Source organism: Natator depressus, chromosome 1, assembly GCF_965152275.1.
Source record: "Natator depressus isolate rNatDep1 chromosome 1, rNatDep2.hap1, whole genome shotgun sequence".
In the NCBI taxonomy this organism is placed as follows: domain Eukaryota; kingdom Metazoa; phylum Chordata; order Testudines; family Cheloniidae; genus Natator; species Natator depressus.
Genome location: NC_134234.1, coordinates 139,890,646 through 139,905,756, shown reverse-complemented (window position 1 = coordinate 139,905,756; position 15,111 = coordinate 139,890,646). Strand labels below are relative to the sequence as shown.

At 44.3% G+C, this 15,111-nt stretch overlaps 1 protein-coding gene across 1 annotated transcript in view; it reads right to left on the bottom strand.

The window, feature by feature from the left end:
- SMS (spermine synthase) overlaps window positions 1-13,669 on the bottom strand; it is an 80,514-nt gene extending 66,845 nt beyond the window's left edge. Inside the window, exon 1 of the mRNA XM_074968177.1 lies at window positions 13,455-13,669. Coding sequence (XP_074824278.1) covers window positions 13,455-13,506 — 52 coding nt within the window. The 5' untranslated portion in view covers window positions 13,507-13,669. The remainder of the gene's footprint in view (window positions 1-13,454) is intronic.
- Window positions 13,670-15,111: the final 1,442 nt, after the last annotated feature.

The following is a 15,111-nucleotide window of genomic DNA, read 5'->3' as shown; positions in this document are numbered from 1 at the left end:
CTGAGGGCAAGACCAAGGACTTTACTGTACTATTACATAATTACTTAAAGCCAGGATACATTAACAGCAGTGATGAAAGCAAGGTTTCCTGCTTGCTGATTTTAATAACGATTTAAGGCACTTCAATTTTAAACCTCATTCTGCAACCGTGTTTTGTTTAGGGAAATAAGTACTGGTTCATTCTCATTGGCTGACATAATAATTAGAACACACTGATATGCAATCAAGTATGAAAATTTGGTACTTTTTTTTTGTTATCTATACACATTTATTTTAGTAGTTATATAGTTTAAGTATACATTTATTCAGTTTTTTTTTTTTTTTTTTTTTTTTTTATTACTGTTGGAATATGCAGGTGACCCAAGAACCTCTTAAAGCCAACTGAAATGGGTGTAGAGAGGGGTTACACAAATCTCAAATCTGGTGTGCACGTTCTAGTTCACCAAAGCATGTCACGTGAGGTTTCAAACGAAAGCCAGTATCACACTGGTCATTAATGTCATTGTGAAATGTATGTACATGTACTATGCAAGGAATTATGTATCTGTACCAGAAAATTATGTTCTTAAGCATGTAAGGTAAAAAGTAGATCATCAAAAGATGACATGCCTCAGACCAGTTTTTCCAGACAGGAGGTAAGAAATGTGCATCTCTCTGTCGGGATACAAATTAAGCTTTATTTACATACACAGTCAAATGTTAACAAAGAGATATGAAGTCAAAAGGAAAGGAGCACGCAGGAAAAAAAAGCCATGGAGCGTTATCCCCTCTTGGAGTAAAGACAATGAACTGGGAGGGGGGGGGGCGGAGAGGAGGAGATGTCTAGAAGGCAAAGAAGATACCCTGGTATCCTGCACCTATGAAACAAACAGTCAGCATGTTTGCATTCATGAAAGTAGGGGTCTCAGCCAATCTTGGTTAAAAATGCTGCAGAAGACTTTGTGTGAGAGAAGCGTCTTTTGACAGGAGGTTAACCTTTTAGTTGAGTTTAGTTTCTAGAAAGCATTTAATGATTTTGTTTAAGATTAAGGCATTTCTTTCCACTATTCTTACTATTACTTGAATCTTTGATAATAAATTTATTCTTGTTTTCACTATACGTATCTAACTGTGATGTTAAGCAAAATGCCGATCCTGAGCTGAAACTAACAACCTGGCATGTACCATTCCATTGTGAATAGCAGATCTGGTAACTGTGTAGAGTGTCTAGTGGATATGGGACTGGACACTGCAGAGATCACTCCAAGGACGTGGGCGTTGGTGTGTGCCTATCACTACCTGTACAGAGAGAACGAGGACTGCAGAAGCTGGTTCTTGTGCTGCCAGAGGCTGCTGATCCACAGCAGGCACACACACAAGACCCTTTCACACCAAGGATGGGTAGCGGTGAGGTGCCTCACAATCCTGGGGAGTGTCACTACGCATCATACAACATCTTCTATTTACTACATGATTATTTTTTTTTTTTACTTGATAATTGTGTCAAGTTGCATTTGAATGGAAATTTGGAATTTAATTAAACACACAAAGTTAAATAAAACTACCTTAAGTGTGCTGGATACGTTAAGAAAAGTATCAAATGTGTTTTGCATTTAGAACGAACTATTTCGGTAGTTAGAGAATTGAACTGATTGTTTCTGGTCACCATATCTCAGATTTTCAAAGATATTCTAAAACGTATAAATAGGTGCCTACTAGGATTATCAAAAGTGCCTATGTGCAGCTTTAGGCACCTAAATATCTTTGAAAAGTTAGCCCCCCCGTTTCCCCTCACATTTTTTCAATTACTTGCTCTCCTCCTCCCCCACCTGTTTTTTATTAATAGACTGATTAGGAGTTGGAAGAAGCAGGAAAGCTTATTTTTTTCTATCAACTTCTCAACTTTGAATGAACTAGCCCAAATTAAGAAAATATTCTCTGCACCTGCTAGCTAATCTTAAACCAAAAGTAAGGCAAAAGATTTTCTGCCCAACAGAAATTGAAGGTACTTTTCCCCTCTTTAACATCAAATGCATATTTAAATGATTAAAAGATTATACTAAATGTAGGCATTAATGTAAGTTGTCATAATTTCAAGTTTAATTTGACAGGTTTATTTTTTAAAAAGAAAAATGTATTTAAATACAAAATCTGTTAACTGATTTGTATCCACTTTGCTTAAGGCAGCAGTCACTTTTCAGAATGTACCATGTAAAAAGGCATCTCATTCAGCATATCTACCACGTGTCTATTCAGGGTTACACTTGATTTAAAATAAAATAAGTTTGTATTGATTTCTAGTATTCTTTATACTGCAATGCCGACACAGCAAAAAAGGGGAACTGGATTCTAATCCTTTTTGAACTTTGAACAGAATGAATGTCATTCCTTTTGCCACCCAGCTACATTGGTACAATCCTATTGTACACAAGGGGGTTACACAGGTGTAAATAAGGAGCATAGCATGGCTGCTGATTTTAGCACCAGCATCTCTCTTTCACACTGAGGCAGAGGGGTTACGCTGCAACCTACAGTTTTAGATGCCTCGAGAAAACATCACGGCGTAGTCGCTTCAGGAGTTGCACGCCTATATCAGTGACCTGAGGTTCACACGCCAAACACTTGCTAAGCAGACCATAACAGATTCAAAAGTGAGGGAGCAAAGTACAAGGTTAGAGTCTGTATTTGTTCCTGTTTATTTAGGGTAAAGGAAATAAAAACAAAAGAAAGTATACAGAAGAATAAAAGCAGCAGAAGAGGCAGGTTGAGCAAAGAAATGTATGATAAACACTCACCAAGAAGCCGTCAGAAAAGCTGTGTGCACAGCAAGGTCTGTCAGCTGCTGACCAGAAGAAATTGGAGCTGGTGGCCATGCTGCACTCATGTGCAATGAGGCAGGATGGGGCACCTACTCCAAACTAGCAGCCAAAAGAAGTCCCTTTTTCTCCTACAGCACATGCAAGAGACCAAGCAGACCATTCTCCATATAATCTAGCAGCAGCGGTGATAGTGAGAGGCCCAAAGGTGTGAAGTCTGGAGTGGGAAAGGATGCTCGTTAAGGAGAAATGCATGGAGTTGGAGGCCAGGTGTCGGTGAGGAGGCAGAGCTGGAGCACCAAGCTTGCTGATCGGGACAAACGCAAGCAGCATGAACCTGAGAAGAGAATCAAGTACTGCCCATGGGACGCAAAAGGAAGAACATAAGGCTGTGTGCCCAATTACAGGCTAGCAGGCAAACAGATAGGGGTGTGATGCCTGTAGCCTGAATCATTATGGACACCAAAAATGGTCTGTAATTTTGACTGTGGGAATCTGGTTTCCTTGATGTGTCATTTCCTGTAATGATGTAAAGGCTCAGGTATTTGCTTGCCATAATCAGACTCAGTGTCAAGGGGGGAAAATCGAGTCAGTGCTGAGTGTGTCTGTGGCACAGTTAAGAGGTGTTGTTGGCACAGAATCTGCTGGGAGCGGTGGGACACGGATAAAGCCAGGAAATGCTATTGGCCAGTATTCTGCTGAGAGCAGGAAGACTGCTGGGAGGGGCAAGACTCTGATATAACTAGGAGATGCTGTAGGCCAGAGCTCCACTGAGAGCAGGGACACTGAAGCACAGAGAGAAAGTGCTGTAGCTCAAGATCTGCTAGGAGCAGTAAGTCACGAGTACAACTAGGAAACAGCTTGGAGGCAGAACTCTACTGGGAGCGGGAAAGACTCTGGGTGGTAAAGCATCTGGTTTCATGCCTTCAGGGGTGACAGAACTCTTTGCTGTTCAGGGTGACCAAGATGTTGTGTGAGATTAAATGAAAGCCAGTGACATATTGGTCATTAATATCATTGTGAAATCACTCTATGGGGAATTATGGATACTTACTGATATTATGCTTAAAAGAGAGAGAGGTTTTATTCCAGACTGGAAGGAGGATAGTTGCCTCTAATGCAAATTAAGCATTGTGGAACACCACAAAGGACGTTCCATTTGCATATGAAGTCAACAGAAAAAACAGGATGACAGAGGGATGTGAAAACCAACAGGAGGGAATCTGAACCCCAGGGTGTCATCCTGATTCTGGAAACTAAAACAATAAACTTGGGAAATATAAGGAGAAAGACATCTCGTTATCCATTTCACTGCTGAACACCCTTCATGGAGGGAGGTGACTCATAAATTAAAAAAAAAAAAAGTCTGGATCCTGATTTAATTGAAAAGTCAGCAAGCTTTTCAGAACGATTCTGAGGGTGAGAAACTGTTTGAGACAAATGATTATAGCCTGCTAAAGTTGTTTACTCTCTTAGGAGCATATTATACTTTTGTTTTATTTGTAACCAAATTCCATTTCCACTATCCTTACTCAGTATCACTCGAAGCTGTGCTCTTGTTAATAAGCTTATTCTTGGTTTTATTATAAACTCATCTCAGTAATATTAAATAAAACGTGAGGCCTCAACTGAACCAAAACAGGCTGGTGTGTACAATGTCTCTTTGGAGACTGCAAACTTGGCAATTTCTTTGAGTGTCCAGTGACAGGGGACCACTCTTCAAGTGGGCTTGGAAACTGGCATGCACCTAAAGTTAACCTGGCAAAGCGAAGGAGTAGAGGAGGTTGTTTGAGTGGCTAACAAACTGGTGTGACAGGGAGCTGACACCCAGTTTAGCACCAGCAAGTCTCTCTCACCGTAGCAGGGAAATAACAAGGTGACCCCAGTCCTGGGTACACCAAGAAAGCATCAGAGCTTCACTCTAAGAACTCAGGACGAGTTTGCAGAGCTCGCAGGGTACTTCTACACTGCAAAAAAAAAAAATCACAGCAGCAAGTCTCAGAGCCCCAGTCAACTGATTTGGGATAGCGTTATAGGACAAGAATGTCTACACTGCTATTTTTAGCTCCATAGTGCAAGCCGAAAGCAGTTGATCCAATCTCTGAGACTGGCTGCTTGAGGGGGAGAGAGGAGTTGCAGTATAAACATACTCATAGTTAGAAAACAAAAACAAGTCAAGACAAAAACAGAGTGCCTGTAATCTGAAATCAAGTTTCACACATACTTTCAGCAACTCCTTGGAAGGGCAATCCTGGAGGAGTATGGAAACAGCAGACTAAAACACTGGCTCCCAAGGCTCTAGGAGAATTCACTCCAGCTCTACTACACCACAGGAAGTTATCCCTGCAATGAGTGAAACTGAATACAACTCAGTTTCTCTCTAGCTGCATCTACACCAGAGAATTGCACTACCATAGTTTACACTGGGATGACTGAACCTAGGCAAGCTGCAACAGTGCACCCTTCCCATCCCCCACCCACCAGCTGACTTTTTGTAAGCAAGCAGTACTTATGCATCAATAGGCAGGCAGCACTCCATGCAAGTGACTGTAGATTGTAACATCTTCTCCACAGTCCTAAGACAGACTGCAGATGCCATGGAAAAACATCTGCAGTTCCAAAGTCACTTCAGCTGTATCTACGCTAGGCTGTTTTGGCAAAGATCTTCCAGTGATTCAGCTCTGCCACTCCTAGCAGTAGCATACTTAGACCTTGGCCCACTGTGTCTCATCCAAAACTCCTCAGAGCAGGAATACGCAACATGGTGGTTAAAATGCCAATGACCAGCTGTCTACACTCGCAGTTCCACAAGTGGTGCTCTGCAGATGCAGTCTTGGGGTGGGGAAGAGGAGAGACGAACAAACCCTGGTGCGGGGAATAAACACAAATCATCCTGAGTTTTAAGACTGGAGATTATATTTTATTTTAATTTCTTTCAATTACTGTTCTAATTAGTGATAGTACTTTAAGGAAATAACCAGTCTCAGAACCTTTCAGATCAAGTTTCTTCCTCAAAGAAGTTCTGTTTGTCTGCCACCAGATACATTCGAATCATTAGCTTGGCAATGGAGGGACTAATCACCAAGTAGTACATTGTTACCATACTAACGGAAATAGGCTCTTTACATACAAACACAAGAGATTATTATTGTCAAATATTTTTACAGTAGACAGAACTACTGGGCAAATTTGTTTTTTATTTAAATTAGTTTTAGACTAATAGTGTCTCTTTTAAAAAAGTATCCCACAGAGCATGGTTTGTAAAAGAAAAAAAAATGTTTTTCCTACGATTTGAGTGAAGCTGAAGTATACCATTTAAAAAAGGGACTTCAACTTACATAACATCCTATTACAGCTAACCATTATTGTTTGTACAACAGCTTCATAATGCCAGCAATGCTCTGGGAACAGTGGCTAACTGATGTTGCAGAACCAACAGAATAGCAAGTATTGCTTATGGGCTTCCAATCATAACCGCGGGTATTTTAAAATAATTTCTCTTTTTCTGCTTGTTTAGCATAAATAAGCCCACTAACACTTTAAAACTGAAGTATGAATGTTTTTAACATTTCTCCCCCACCCCAAAAGTCATGTGCATACACACACACACACACACACACACATTATTATAGGGTTCCCAATTCTTACTTGGCTGCCTTTCTAACTACAGAGAGAACTTTGTATAGACTTTGCAAACAGTTAAGGAAAAGATATGTCACTCACTGGGTTAACCCAAAATGTGACCTTATCCTTCACACATCTAGCCTTATAATGGGCATTTCCCCATTTAGGACTATATGGATGGTGTTTGGTCCAATTGACATCTTGCTGTGGGAAGAAGTGAGATATTTAATGAACTCCTACTGCAAGAGACCAAACAGCAGATGGTAAGGAAAGCCTACAAACTGAACATTTCAAGTCCACTTAGTATTTCAAGTTCTCCAGTACCAACATTTGCATATTGATGTACACATGCCTGGGACGTTACTTACAAATCCCAATGCATGAGGAAGAGAATACATCTTACTTCTTTTAAAGTGCCTGAAATTCACTGACTGACCAAAGACAAAAAATTTATATATAGAATATATATATATATATATTCTCTCAGTGTGCTTGTAAATTAATTAGTATAAATTTATAAAATAATTGTGTGCATGGTGAACTGCACATGGTTGTCCCAAGAAACACTTTCCTAGTAGTGTGCTTGAATGAAGCTCCACCCCACTCCACAAGCCTAACAAATTTAATAGAAGATATTTGCTTCTTCTTGACTGCCACTTGTAACTAGAGCTGATAAAAGAGAATGAATGTTTCATGCAGGTTTTCATCAAGGATGTGTTTAAAATGGCAAACTGCGGCCACTGGGAGCTGCGAGCAGCCGTACCTGCGGACGCTCAGATAAACAAAGCGTCTTGCGGCCCACCAGTGGCTTACCCTGAACAAGCCGCAAACTAAGTTTGGGAACCCCTGCTTTAGAGGCAAGAAACGGCATATATTTCTAAAATATCGAATACAATTATCTGACAGGAGGAAGCATTAAAGGGATATCAACTTAAAAATCCACACAACACATCTAATTAAAAACCACTACCATTATTACAATAACCAAAAGAGTAGAGGGCAAAGTTCCTTTTGTTTACTGTGATAATTTGACTATGTTGGGTTAGTTTCACTCTTCCTCCCGCACAGACACTTACTCCTGTTTCTGTGGGTCTTTCACCCAGCAAGAAGGAAAATAAAAAACCCCTAAAAGAACAGGAAGAGGAAATTATAAATCCTCAAAAGGGAATGAAGAGGCTAATACAGTACCTCTTCCCCTCCCCCCCCAAAAAATATTTAAAATAATTAATGCAGTGTGGCAGAGAACAAGTCCATAAAGAACATCCAAGAAACACAGATTTGTGTACACAAAAGAATCCAAGATCCGCAGAATAGAGAGACAAGAAGAAAATGAAAATACTTCACCTGGCCCTCAACCTAACAAGCTTCAAACAACACCACATTTAACTTCACAAGTCTTGTATTAGTTAACCGGGTCTACAACCAGGTTCTCTACCAAACTCTAAAGCACGGTATGGCTCTTGCCATTCCTTTACCAAGAGATGTGGTATGTTTTCTGTCACTTGGGAGCCTGGATATTTTTCTGGCCCAGGACTTACTAGACTTATACAGGAAGTCAGCCTAGATAACCATAAAGTCTTGAATTCCTTGTTTCTCCTGGATGAGGCTCTGGAGGACTAGCTAATTGTTATGTCATGATCCCACAAGCTGGTGGGAGAAGGATGGAGACTTTGCATGTTCTTGTTGACAGGGCTTGACAAGTATTTCAACTGAACAATCCATCCCTCCCCTCCCACTCCAGAGTTTTAAACACAAAATCATATCTCCCCTGCTATTTCAAATTAAGGCTGGGAAAGATGGAGATCAGGTTTGTCCTGCAATGCCGTGAGGTACAGGAGAAGTTAGACAGAGGAAGCACTGGTCTGCCAAATAAATGCAAGTGTTCATTCAACAGAGAGTTTGTGAACTGCTGGTCCAACAGGTAGCTAGTACTTTATATTGTTTAAATCTCTGTGACCCCAATCCTATGACGATCTATACATGTGCTTAATCACAGTGCATAAAGTTATGCATATGCTTACATGATCAGATTTTCATAGATGCCTTAGGGAGTTAGGTTCCCAATTATTAAGGGTGGGATTCACAGGGGGGGAATTTAGGTGCCTACAGGATTAAGCAGTAGCTGACATTTTGTAAATGCCACCTTTTACATACCAACATTTAGATACCACTGGCATTTATAAAAATCCTTTTAGCTATTGCTTAATTCTGTAGGCACCCAGGCACTTTAGGCACCAAATTTCCAGTTAAGTGTCCCAGAAGCACTTGCATTTCAGCAGCTAGGCACATGCACAGCCATCCAAGTCCTGAGATCAGCAAGCAGAGAGGGCTGACCCTGTTCAAGCACCTAACTCTATGAGAGGATTCACAACTGTGAACCCTGAAAGGAGGGAGACATCTCCCTCTGGCCTGGAGTTAATTGCCTAACTCACTTTGAGGGGAGGAGCTTACACAATAATACCCCTCTCCCAGCCAATAGGAAATGTTGAGTTTAGGTGCTCCCCACTGAGCATGTTGGCTTTTGTTAATCCCTTTCTTAGATCCTCTCTCCCCATACATTGCATAGTGAGCCTGGGTGCCTAACTCAGGATTAAGAATTCCAGTAGGTGCTGCAATGCCTAAATCCCCCTTAAGGCTGGTATAAAAAAGCCCAGTCTAGCTTTATCTAGAGGAAAGGAGCCTAAGCTTTATATTGTCTAGGTAGATTTCAGCTATTGCAAGTACTAGATATAATTAGGTATCACAGGGTTACTGAAGTCTTCTTACTTTATATAAACTGTCCATTCACAGAGAGACATGATTTTAAAGACTGATTACCACACATTAACATTTCCTAAACCACGTCATTCAATAGCCTAAAATTATATATTTGGGAGTAGGAGACACTTGAAAAGTTATATACTGAAATCAAGACTCTCTAGTTGCTGTCCGATGGCAGAGAAATCTAAGGCATAGAGATAACGTACATTACTCTAAAACAAAAACAGTTCAAAGATACATCAACAGTTTGTTAGTAGTTTCAGGACATCCCAGAGCACTTTACCATCACACTGTAACACTGCTAGGTGCAGCTGTTATTTTTCTGTTCAAAAATTGTATTGCCCATATAGGAAATACAAAACCAAGCTAGTTAATAACCTTTGATTCAGCCTTTATATCCAAAACTTATTTCTATGGATGATATGTACTCATTTCATTACAGAAATCATACCAATATTTTGTTTTGAGCCACAACTATATAAGAGGTGAAATTCAATATAAAAAACCCCACAACTTGAGTTGAGGATACTGTCATCTGCAGAAAAGAGACTCACTCCTCTCCAAAGACTGTTCACCTACTGTTGTTATAGGAACACACAAGTAGATTTCATCATTCACTTATGTATTGGACAACACTTCCCTGTTTAGTCAACTTCCCCTTTTGTTGTTAAGGTGAGTACTTCACACACACTAACTGGAAAGAGAAAAGTGTTGTAAAAACAATAGGAAAGTAGGATTTTAAAGACACAGTAAGGCAGATGTAACATCTGAAAACACTGCCTCCATTAACTAAAGGAGGGAGAGAGAAATAGGAAAGTACAAAAACTTTTACAATTATTTTCCCTTCTGTGATATCTTTTTGGTTTTTGCTGGTTCACTACAAAAAATGTATCATTCTGCACTGTCAAAAATGCTATGGATTGCAATAAAGCTTCTAGAATCTATGGTATCTTCACTGAAACAGAATTCCCAAAAAGGATTTGTTTAACAGGGGGGAATGCCTGTCCCCAACCAAAACAGCCTGGAAAAAAGTACTGCTGGGGACTTCTGCAGCCAAAAAAATAAGAACTCCGTGCACAATATTTTAAAATTCTGCAAATCGTATTTGTCATATAAATGTAGAGGCTCCAGCATGGCATTGGGGAGCACAGGACACTGGCTGCACAGAGGTGGGAGATCACTGTGCAGCTTCTCCCCCCCCCCCCCCCCCCCCACAGGACACAGACTCAGCAGTGAGGCTTGCACCCAATCCACACACAGCTCAAGGACCAGGCCTGCCCCAGAAACACCCCAGAGCCCTGCCCCTCCATGCCAGGTGCGGGAAGGCAGGATCTAAGCGTGGAGAGGCTAAGTGTGGGGGGATCCAGGTGTGGGTTGAGGGTTCTGTGTGGGGCAATCCGGGTGTGGGGGGGACCTGAATGCACAGGGGCTTGTTGGGGGGGTGGGGAGGGTTCTGGGGGCAACTGTAAGGGGACTCTGCAGGGGGGTCCAGCTGAATGTTGTTGGGGGTATAGAGCTCAGCAGGGGGGTCTGGATGTGGGGGGAGTGGGGCACATTGCAGTGGGGATCCAGGTGCAACTGGCTGGGGCTTGGTGAAGTGGGAATCTGGGTGTGGGTGGCTCGTTGGGGTGGTTTCCAAGTCAGGGTGAGGCTCAGCAGGAGGATCTGGGTATGAGGGGATCTGGATGCACGGGGGTTGGGTGGATGAGGGAGCAGCTCCCTGTACACGAATCCCTGAGCCAGGAGGTGCGATGGATGCAGGAAGCAGGGGTAAGTGTGCAGAGCTTCCTGCAACTGGGGGAGAAATCTGGGGGTGGGTCTTACCCAGCCCCAGATACTGTGCAGGGGAAGACAAAGTCCAGTCCTCCCCAGCCCAGCCGGGATTAGCAGCTGAGCCCAGCGCAACATAGGAGCAACCAGCCAGGTATTCCCCAGTCCCCCACCCCACCCCTACTTCTCTGACGGCTGCCCAAAACATACTTCCGGGGAGGGTCGCATGACCATTCTTGTGGCTTCCCTTTGCTTCCCCGTCAGAAAGTCATTTTTCTGCGGGGAAGCAAAGAAAACTGCAGGGGATATAAATTATGCGCCTGCACAGCGGCGCAGAATTCCCCCAGGAGTAAAAAAGGACGCATTCAAAAACTAAAAAAAAAAAATTTTAAATAAATATTGTCAGAGTAATTAATAAATAGCAAGATAATCCAGTGTTTACTTGCCTCTTTACAAAGCTATCTACAGACTGTGATTGGCACTCAAAGTTCACTACAGCACTCTCCAAAAGTGAAACGTATCACCCACCTAACTTACCAAATAAAGTGAATACTTTTATTGAATTTAGGCTCAAACCTGCCTCCCCATCCCTCAACTGACCAGTCCATGACTGAAGTCAGTAGTTAAAATCTGATCCCCAGCTCACTTTTATCACTAATTACTGCAAGGAATTCTGCACACCACCATCTGACAAGAAATTCAGCTTATAAAATCATAATAAATCATGTTGGATATGAGTCCCTCTACTTTGTGTTGACCCAGAAAAAAAAAAAAAAAATCATCAGCAGATTATTTCCTGTTACCCCGTTTTAAATAAGAGAAAAATGCTACTTTTACCATTTCACTGACAAGTCATAATAGACTACATAATGAAATGCCACAGGTCAGATTTTCAGGACCTCCCATTTTACAGTAATGTCTCCTCCCCAAAGCAACCTCAGAAAGCCTAACATGGATAGGAAGTTTTTTAACAAAAATATCTAGTTTTTAGTAAGAACAGATTTAAAAAATTTATTAAGATGTTTTAAAAAAGTGAACGGTACAGAGTTTAAGTGTAGTAGTTTCTAGTTATCAGGGAATAAAGTACAGATTATCAAGAGGTGCAAAATTCGGTTTAAGATCGGATGGCGTAAGGAATACATAATCTGCAATATCCCCAATTGGGGGTAAAAGGTTAACGGGTCAAAGTACAGACACTGCGCTATGAGAGTATGTTGTTCACATAATGGCTATGTTCAGGTATGAGTATAATGAGTGGATACGATGATGAGAACGGATTGACCCTCATTTGGTGAGATTTAATGTTCAGTGAGTTTATGGTTCTCGTTCATATGGTTCAACGGACAAGTACATGCATAAATCAACCCCACAGACTACACCCCCACCAACTCCCTTCCCATAGCACCATAACAAAGGGATAAACAAATAAAAACAAAACTTGAGTCTTTTCTAGCTTAGCTACCCCTGTCATTTGCAAGAGGCCGACAATGCACATTTCCAAACCAGGCCTCCGAATCTGGGCACTTCCTTGTTTCGTTTCTCCATATCATATTGTTGTATTTCCCTCCAACCCTCCCAAACAAAAATACCTCCTTTTGCCTCGCTTTATTTCCACACTAGGCCAAGCATTACCTTGGCCGGATCCCATTTCCCACCAGGATAATGGCAGAAAAATAAAAATAACCTCGCCAAGAGAAAGTCACCCAACCAAGGAACAGAGAAAGGTCACGCACGCGGCAAAGAAATGCTTAATAGCAGCGACATCCTTCCCCCAGACACACACACTTTCCAGTGACAATCCACTGATTTGCATTAACAGTCTAGGCTGCCGAAGAAGAGCTGCACTAGGTGCGTTGCTAGGCTGGCCGCCGATGCCGAGCGGACTTTGTATTTTTTTTCCTAGGGATCGCGGAGATGAATTGTGCAGAGAGGGACAGGAAAGGGGTTGCATGGCGGGTCACGAGGGGACTGCGCGCCCGGAGTGGCGGACGCCTCTGCATGCCCGGGGAGAGGCGGGGGAGCTCCGCACGTACGGGGAGGCACGGGGCAGGGGGAACCCGCGTGCCTGAAGGGAGAGGGCAGTTGCACACATAAAGGACAAGGAGAGCTGCATGCCTGAGGGGGGGTTACCACAGGGAGCCCTAAAACATGGGGGAGGGGGCCCACAGGAGACTTGCAGGCGGGGGGAGGGGGCAACCTACACGCCGGGAGAGCAGCCGGATGCCTGCGGGGAGCGGGGGGGAAATCAGATGCGTGCCTGGAAGGAGTAGGGGTGCAGGGTGGGGGAGCTCTGGGAGGAAGGAGCGCAAGGATTTGGGGAGGGAAGCGCTCGCATGCGGATGGGCAGAGCGTGGAGGCGGCTGGAGCCGCAGGAGGGCCTGCGGCAAGGAGCGGGCCGTGGCCGGGGCCCGGCTCCCGCTAACCCGCTGTCTGACTGGGCAGAGGCGGGGCGGTGCGAGGGGGACGCGGGGGGCGCGCTAGCAAGTGGGGACGGCGGGCGCTGACCTGGGGCGCTGAGCAGGAAGTCCAGGGTGCTGTGTCGCGCTGCTGCTGCCATGGCGAGGCAGAGCCCTGTGCCATGCCTGGTGGCGGCGGCCGCTGCTGCGCTGCGAGTGCCACTGCCAGAGCCTGCCTCTGTGTGCGTGTGTCTCTGTCTGCGCGGGGCTGCGGCGCTGCCGCGTGTGCGCCGGGCTGTGGGAGCGCAGGGGGCGGGACCCGCCAGCGCCGCCCAGCCCAGGTTGCGGGGAGCGTAACCGCGGCGGCCTCCGGGGGCGAGGCCGTGCGGCAGGCGGGCCGCAGAGGCCGAACCAGGGAGGCGGGGGGGGGGGGGTCCCCGCCTTCCCCCTTCACTGCCGCCCGCGCGTCAGGGAGGCATGGGGGCAGTAATTACACAGCAAACCAACCCTGGGGCCCAGCCCAGCCAATATCCCTTCTCCCTCTTCCAGGCCCCTGAAGAGCCCACAGTGTGCCAGCAGCAGGAGAGGGAAGAGTGCGCGCAATACGTTGGTTCCTTGGGTTGCAAGCCCAGCAGGGAAGGAAGAACGGCCATACTGGCTCAGAGCAGAGGTCCATCTAGCCCAGTATCCAGTCTTCGGCCAGTGCCGCACGGGGGACGAACAGAACAGGCAATCACCACATGATCCATCCCCTGTCGTCCAGGCCCAGCATCAGGCAGTCAGAGGTTCAGGGACACCATAAGAACCTATAAGCATCTTTTTGTTCTTGTTCAGGGCTCAACCCATGACTGGGGCTCCTACCTACAACTGCACTGCAAAACAAATGCTTCTAATAGTTTTGTGTGTCTCCTTTGCTGCCCTGAGCCTCGCTTTGGAACTTGATGGAGTCTAGAGTTGGGCCCTTCCCAAACCTTCAGTTGTGTTTGGAGCAGACAGATGCCGCCCCTGCTGCCAAAACAAAAATACACCCCCAGAGTCTCCCATGGACTTGTTTCACAGCAGTACCTCAGAGTGCCCTGTGATCTTCCAGCATTAACTTCATTGCCTAGCAGGGAGGCTGCTGTCACTCTCCTTCAGAGAACTTAAGAAAGGCTGCTGTAAGGAAACTTTTAAAAAAATCTCTGAATAAAATGAAAATTGCAAGATGAGATGCTGCATGCCACAAACAGCAAATGAAAGAGGCAACATGTAAACAATGTGTGGTAGTACAAATTTTAGTTTAAGCAGCTGTGGCTGGTGTGACATCCAGAAATGTATCATTTTGTGGCATCAAGGTTACCAAAAACTTCATTGGAACATGCAAGCAGACCATAGAGGCCAAGAAGACATGTGTGATGGACCAGCTAGCCCGTTGAGGCAAGCTCTGCCCATCGTTTAGCAGCTATCCCTAGCTTTACCGATGAGCTGGCATTAGTTCATTAGTGACCCCACTGGATATAATGGGGCTTAATTAGAAAGCCTGACCCCAGCAGTGATGGTGAAGCAGGGTGAGTACTACTCAAATAGAGCTGGGAACTCAGAAGAAAGGAGGACCCTAGAGAGAGAAACAAGGGGAGTTCCCCTCCAGGAAGCGTCTGAGGCAGTCAAGCTGAATCACCCATAGGGGATAGGATAGGCTTGGCTCAGGGGAGAGGGGGGAAGAACAATGAGCTAGGGCCTAAAAGTACCAGGAAGCTCCTCAGAGGTAGACTGCTAAGAGTTCCTAG